Source organism: Monoraphidium neglectum (assembly GCF_000611645.1).
Source record: "Monoraphidium neglectum strain SAG 48.87 unplaced genomic scaffold scaffold01230, whole genome shotgun sequence".
NCBI lineage: Eukaryota > Viridiplantae > Chlorophyta > Chlorophyceae > Sphaeropleales > Selenastraceae > Monoraphidium > Monoraphidium neglectum.
This window is the reverse complement of record NW_014012398.1, coordinates 1-7,105: the sequence shown is the minus strand read 5'-3', so window position 1 is coordinate 7,105 and position 7,105 is coordinate 1. Positions and strand designations below refer to the sequence as shown.

Sequence of the window (7,105 nt, the reverse complement as noted above, 5' to 3'; positions counted from 1 at the left end):
CGCGCAGGCAGCGGGCGCGGCGGGCGTGGGAGAGCATGTGGCAGACGTGCCGCAGCTGTACGCCCCACAGCACCGCGTCTCTCCAGGCGCCAACGGCCGCCTCCAACCGGCAGAGCTCCGCTGCCCGCCCCTCCACCTGCCTCGCGGACGTGTCCTCCAGCTGCGGACGTGCGTCCCCAGCGGTCCCGCGCGCCTGCCGCGGCCGCGTGGTCACCTGATTGGCCTTGGAACTGACTGCAGAAGGTTCCAGGATCCCTGCGCTGCTGCTACGGCTGCAGCTGCTGTTTGCACCTGCACTGTCCAGCTGACTCGGACCCTTGGCCTCCGCCTGTGCGCATGCCAAGGCCAAATCACCGCCAGCAGACAGAGGCGCGATCGCCAAGGCCCGCCAGCGCCAAAAGGCGAGCGCGCGCACGCGGCGCACGCGCCACTTTGCTGCCCGCGACAGCCGCCGGCGCCCCTCGGCGCGCCATGCTGTGATCGCCTGCCACGCCGCAAGCACCTGGGCTGTGCGCCTCCGCGCGTGGCGAGTGAGCGCCACAGCACGACGCTGGCGTGCGGCTGCGGCCTGCGCGCTCCACGAAGCAAAGCACCTGCCGGCGGTCGGCGCCCGCAGCAGCTCCCTCTGACGAGCGCTGTGAAGAGCCGCCCGCGCCCGCAACGCGTCCAACCGAGCCAACGCACGCGTCTGCGTGCGCATGGGTGCATGGGTGGCCGTTGAAAGCCGCAGGGCAAATCACGTGTAAGGGCGATGAGGTGGCGGGTGGGGTAATAGCCTCATGTTCAACACATGTCAACGCATGGCCGCTGCAGGCGGGCGTGCATGCACTTGTGAGTGTGTTGCACCACATGCATGCACGCCCTGCCTACATTCAACATGCCCCGCAATCGAGCAGTTTCTGTGGTTGGCCCCCCACGCGGCCGAACGGCCATGCGGCCGTACGACCATGCGGCCAAACCCCCATGCAGCCATGCGGCCATGCGGCCATGCGGCCCTGCGGCCATGCACACCTCTGCAGCGGCAAGCTCAGCAGCGTGACGCGCCCCTGCCCCGGCCAGATCGCCCTCCACGCGCCGCTGCGCGCGCCGCGCCGCGTCCAGCTCCGACCGCAGCTCCCCTAGCTCCTTGTGCATTGACAGCAGGGCCCCGTCGCGGCGGCGGTCAAACTCACAGGGGCGCGGCTGCATCTGCGGCGGTGGCGGGGCTGCGGCCGCAGCAAAGGGCCGCGGGTGCTGCAAGAATGGCAGTGGCGCGGCGTGCGTGGCCGCCGGTGGGGGCAGGGCTGCGGCTGGGACGTTTTCGCGGCTGCTGCTTTTGCATGGCAGGGTGGTGGCCTGGGTGGGCCTGCTGCGGGGCGGCAGCGCGGTGCCGCAGCCGGTGCCATCGGCCCGATGGACGAGCGCATCCCATTCTTCGCTTGCTCTGGGCTTAGTGGCAGATGGCGCTGCTGCAAACATGGATGCTGTCACCGGTGAGGATTCAATAGCTGCTGGATAGTATTTGGTTGGCGAGCGCGCCACGGACGTGGCAACCGGACGGGCTAGATCGTCCATCCGGTCTGTGCTGGGTTCGAATTTTGAAGGTTGCATACTGTGTGTCTCAACTGTGAGACGGATATCGATCAGTTGAAGCTCCACGCACTCTGGTCAAGATCACAGCAGTCTGACTAATGCTGCCAGTGCAAGTGCTGGGGTACCGTAGCTGGGAGCACTGCTGCAGCTGCTGCCACCGCCGCGTATGCTATCGCTGCTGCCGATTGCGCGGCGTCCGCGGCCGAAGATGCTGCCTTTCTGCTGAATTCGACACGCTTTGCACTCAACCGCATCCACACAGCAGCAGACACTCTCACATGTGCGTCCGGCCACTGCGGTGTGCGCCCAGCATGCAAAGTTTAGCAAACCCCTGTCAAAGCAAAGTCCTGTAAAATGGTGTTACTGACAGAAAGTGAGGAAGCATGCACAGTGCAAGACGATGCAGCATCCCTGCCGGCGCGCCGCAGCTAAGAACCAGAACCATCCAAAGAGGGTTCTTGGGACGCCTGAGCATACGCGAGCCTTTTGCGTGACTGCGGCCAGGGCTGACATGATGGGTTTGGTGGACTATAGTAATACAGCTCGCCAGCCATGCGCAATAGAGACGTATGCTGTTGGCAGCGTTCACATGCACATCACAACCCTGCAAGGTGCGGGAGTACAGCAGGCTAAATGGCACATGTGCCTGCACACACATATTGCCTGCTGGAATTTCGGGGGGAAGCGGGAGCGGGTCCAGGCCAGAGATCACAGTATATTGTGCAGCAAAAAGAATACAGGAGCCCTGTTTGATGGGGTGTGATAATTCTGCTGGATATGGCAGGTGTCGTTTTGATCACTGGTTGGGGGGCAGCTCAGCGTCCAAGCCCTCTAATACAAGCGCCGACGGCGCCGCCAGCTGCATCCCCAAAAGATGCGGCCCCGCAACGCCGCCCGTGCCATGGTCCGTACCAACGCCTGCGCCACCGCCCGTGCCATCGCCCGAGCCACCGCCGCCGCCGCCGCCGCCCAACAACAAGTCCAAGTCGCCGCCACCGCCGCCAGGCCCCGGCACTGCAAGAGCCACCGATGCAAGCGCGGGATCCGACACCCCGCCCGCGCTTCCCGCCGCCGCAAGCGCCGCCGCGCTGCCGCCGCTGCCGCCGCCGCCTGCCTCAGCGCGCAAGTCAAACCCCCCCTCGCCCCCGCCGCCCGCGGCCAAGGCCACGTGCCCCTCCTCCGCCTCCTCGCCCTGCTCCTCCAACCCCGCCGCCGCCTTTGCTAGCCGCAGGTGCCGCAGGTACGCATTGCTTGGCCGCCCCGCCTGGCGCTTCAGCCGCCGCAGCACCGCCCATGGCAACGTGACAGCCTTCTCATCCAGCACCTCCTCCAGCCGCTTGCTCCACCGCCCCTGCGCCACAATCGCCATCACATCAAAAGGCAGCGACAGCGCCTCGGGCGGCATGACGCCGTCGTCCTCTCCCGCGCCGCCCCCGGCGGACGCGTGCGGCTTCTTCCGGTGCTTCTTTTTTGCGGCGGCGGGCGGCTTCAGCGGCGCGTGGCGCGGGGCGAGCTGGTCGTGGTGCTGGTGGTGGTGGTGATGATGCGAGTGGTGCTGCAGCCGGCTCCAGTCAGGCACGGCAGCGGCGGCGGCGGCGGCGGCCGCCTGCTGCATCTGGCGCTGCTTGAGCGCCTCCATGGTGGTTGCGACCGCCTCCTGGAAGACCTCGAGGGGGATGGTGACGAGGTCATAGTCGTATATCGTAACGACCCCCGCCGCGGGCGCTGCGGCGGCGGCACCGGGATCTGCAGGGGCAGCGCCGGATGCGGCGTGCAGCGCAGCGAGCGCCGACGCGACGTGGGGCGACGACAGGTGCAGCTGCGGCTCGGGATCTGCGTCGCCGGCGCCGACGTCGTCAGCAGCTGCGGCAGACGGTGTGAAAGGAGGGGCTGTCATGGCAACGTGACAGGGGAGCAACAAAAGCGACGCAAACACTGTCGTCACGCGGGAAGTGACACTGGTATGCCGTCTAGTGCTTTACGGTATCTGGATCAAGTGGTTGCTGCTTGTACCAACAATATCAAGAAGCTGTGCTTGCGATGAAGGTACACAGAACTAGGACTCAGAAAAAATCGAGATCACAGCCAGCCTCCTTGCAGTTTCCAGACGGAGGTCGGCTTCAGAACGTGCTCACCGTTGGACACATTCACTTGAGACTTTATGTATAGTTTTGAAGACGGCCCTACATCACGTAGCCAGGTTACTGTGGCTCCACTCACATATCGTAGCCCCATCGAAACTAGCTCAGGCCGTTTGAGGATAGCCTAGAAGACTTCTACACGAAGTTTAAAAGCCATTCTTAGCAGCCCGCGCTCAGACGCCGCAGCCGCGCTCACGCGTACCCCACAAACCCGCGGCACGGCACGAGCAGCGACAGCGTAGGCCCGAGCGAGCTGCGCTGCAGCGCCAGCAGCTTCGCCCGCCATGGTGAGCAACCGCAGCTCGGCGCTCAAGATCCTGGGCCTGGATGAGGGCGCGAGCGACGACGAGGTCCGGGCGGCCTACAAGCGGCTGTCCATCCAATGGTGCGCTCGCTGGACCGTGGGCGCGTGACGCATGCTTCCGCGCGTGCACAGCACACATGTGCCCCACTGCAGTTCCGGGTCGCGCCCGTCCCCACAGCGGACGCCCCCCCCCCCTTGGCAGCCGCCACCCCGCCCCGCAGCGACCGCCCCGCCTGCTGCCCGGCTGCCAGCGCCGAGCGCGCGCTGCTCGCGCACGCCCGCACCCGCCCCTCCCGCCTCCCATGGCCTGCGCCGCCCCGCCGTGCAACCGCATGCAATAGGCACCCCGACAAGAACGCGGGCTCCCGGGAGTCTCACGCTATGATGCAGCAGATCAACGCCGCAAAGGACCACATCCAGCGGTCCGGCAGCCGTCCGGGGTACCCCGCGGGTCGCTACGACTACGTCGATGACGAGGACGAGGATGAGTACGAGGATGCGGATTACTATGGGTCAGATGACGAGGACGGCTACGAGGAGGGCGAGGACGAGTTCGGGCCGTTTGCGTTTGGCCGGATGGACTTTGCCGCGTTCCTGCGCATGTGAGCGGCTCGAGGGACCCGCGGTTGAGGCACGAGGGGCGCGTCGAGAGCGCGTGGGCCGGCAGAGGGGGCGTCCTGGGGGAAGGCGTGGTGTTGAGGATGCATGGGAGCACCCAGGGGGTTGTGTTGGTGCAAGACGGGGGCAGGCTGGGGGAGAGGTTGAGGTGGAGAGGATGAGGTGGGGAAGGTCGGCCTCACAAAGCAGGCCATTTCCATTCCTCCGTCAGCGCGAGGCGCTTTGCCCGGTTGAGCGTGCAAGAAAGCCTCGTCCGTCTCATGGTGCCTTGCATGAATTTGAATTTCGAATCGACAGGTACAGCAGGTTCCAACAGGAGCGGGGCGACGACGAAGAGGACTATGGCGGCGGCGGCGGCGGCGGGCGCGGCAGCTGCTACTGCCCCGACTGCATCGCCCGACGCCGGGAGGTGAAGCAGCGCCGCCGCGCGTTCCAAAGCGAGGAGGTCCGCGCCGCGCGCGCCGCGCAGCGCGCGGAGGCGGCGGCGCGGAAGGAGGCGGAGGAAGCCGACCTGAAGCTGCAGCAGGAGGACCCCAAGAGCAGCGCCGCGTGGCGCGCAGGCGGCGCCAGCAGGGTGGGTGCGGGTGGCGGGTCTGTTCGCGCTCGGCTGCTTGTGCTGCGCGATGGCGGTGCGCTCCGCGTCGCCTGGCCTTGCAGCGGCGGGCTGTGTGCCTTGCTGACCACCTGTGTTTTCGCGCCCGCTGCCGTGCCAGCAAGGACCCGCCTCAATGTCTGGCACTCTGGCGCTCATGACTAGCACCTTGGCGGATGGGAAGCGCCCGCCGAAGCGGGCTCAAACCTCCCCTCAAAGCCTCCTAATGCCACACGCAACCATCCCCCACCCACCTCTGCTCATCATACCCGTCTGTGACTCATGATGACAATCCTCCACGCACCTACCAACACCTCCACCACCCTCCGCAGGAAAAAATAATCAGGCAGCACTTCCTGCGCCAGCCGGCGCTGCTGGAGGTCACGCCGGCGCCGGCCTACGGCGCGTCGCAGCCCCCATCCGGCCGCGTCACTGCTAAGCTGAGGGTTGCCGACACCAGCCTGCTGGAGGGCTGCCCGGTGGGTGGCTCATCGCCCGAGCTTGCGGCGCGTACGGGTGGGGGAGTGTGCTGCTGCATACGAGCGTGTGTTTTCCTGCGTGTGGTCGGGCGATCAGGGTGGATGCATGCGTGCATAGGTGCATGACTAGGCGGTGTTGCTCGAGAGCTTAGAGGTAGTCGGGGTGCAGCCGGTGGCCCCGCAGCTGCACCCCTCCCCGTGTCAGTTTCCCCCGCCGCAAAAGCCGCGGCAGAGCCCCAGCGGCGTGCCACGCAGCGCCCTGGCCCGGCCGCCCGCGGCGGCGGCTGGCGGCCTGTTTGCGGTGCATGGCTCGCCGGCAGCCCACGGCAGCAAGCCCTGAGACCGCGCGGCGCCGCGCCGCGTTTTGTCGCCCCCCTCCCCTGTCCCACCAGGTGCCCCCTGTCGGCGCCGACTGGGATGTGTCGTACGCGCGCGCAGACAGCGGCGGCGCGCGCAAGTGGACGCTGGTTCCTGGGCCGCGGGAGACAGAGGCGATGGTCCTCCAGCTGGCGCCAGGTGGGCCTCACATCGCGCGCGTGTGTGTGTGTGTGTGTGGTGTGGTGGGGGGGCGGCGGTGGGGGGGTGCGAGCGTGCGCACGTGCGTGCGTGTGTGTGTGTGTGTGTGTGTGTGTGCGTGCGCGCAACTACGTTATGTGTGTGTGTGTGTGTGTGTGTGTGGGTGGGCGTGTATGCGCGCGAGCGCATGTGTGCAGAAAAGTGTGTTGTGTGTGTGTGTGTGTGTGTGTGTGTGTGTGTGTGGTGCGTGTTGCATGTGTTGCGCGCAAGTGTGTGTATGTGGATGTGTGAGTGTGAGTACATGTGTGTGTACATGAGTTCATGAGTGCCCATGCTTATGTGTGTTGCCGGCTGAGGGTTTTGGTTACCTTTGTCAAAACAATACGAGAACAGTGGGGCGGATTTGGCCGTGGACCATTTCAGCAGCGGGCGTGCCGATGTGGGACCGCTCGAGCCCCGACCCTGTGCTGCGCCCACAGCCGCTGTCTTCGCCCTCTAATAAGGCACCCGCCTCCCCCTCCCGCCTCCCAAACGGCGTTGTGACAGGTACCGAGTACGTATTCCGCGCGCGGACGGGCGAGCAGGGGACGCTGACCTGGAGCGGCCAGCCCGAGTGGGGCCCCTGGGGGCGCGAGGTACGGGCGGTGACGCCCGGCGAGGCGAAGGAGCGGCCGGGCGGCGGCGGCAAGGCCAAGGGCAAGAAGAAGAAGGACCGAGGCGCCGCGTTTTTTGGCAACCTGGGGCCGTCGGCGGCGGCTGCGGACGACGAGGAGGAAGGGGAGGAGGAGGAGGAGGAGGGCGGCGGCGGCAATGGTGGCGAGGAGGAGGAGGACGAGGGCAGCAGCGAGGGCGCTGGGGATGATGAGGGGGAGGGGGCCGACGG

At 66.7% G+C, this 7,105-nt stretch overlaps 2 protein-coding genes across 2 annotated transcripts; one reads left to right on the top strand and one right to left on the bottom strand.

Moving 5' to 3' along the window:
- Positions 1-2,368: 2,368 nt before the first annotated feature.
- On the bottom strand, positions 2,369-3,469 carry MNEG_7116 (hypothetical protein; the record flags this gene model as incomplete). The annotated part of the gene is made up of 1 exon (XM_014044410.1): positions 2,369-3,469. The coding sequence occupies one exon, from the start codon at positions 3,467-3,469 to the stop codon at positions 2,369-2,371; it is 1,101 nt and encodes a 366-aa protein (XP_013899864.1).
- A 528-nt stretch (positions 3,470-3,997) lies between these two features.
- Positions 3,998-6,721, top strand: MNEG_7115 (hypothetical protein; the record flags this gene model as incomplete). The annotated part of the gene is made up of 7 exons (XM_014044409.1): positions 3,998-4,098; positions 4,359-4,619; positions 4,933-5,209; positions 5,560-5,706; positions 5,939-6,007; positions 6,099-6,222; positions 6,702-6,721. The coding sequence occupies 7 exons, from the start codon at positions 3,998-4,000 to the stop codon at positions 6,719-6,721; spliced, it is 999 nt and encodes a 332-aa protein (XP_013899863.1).
- Between the last annotated feature and the right edge of the window lie 384 nt (positions 6,722-7,105).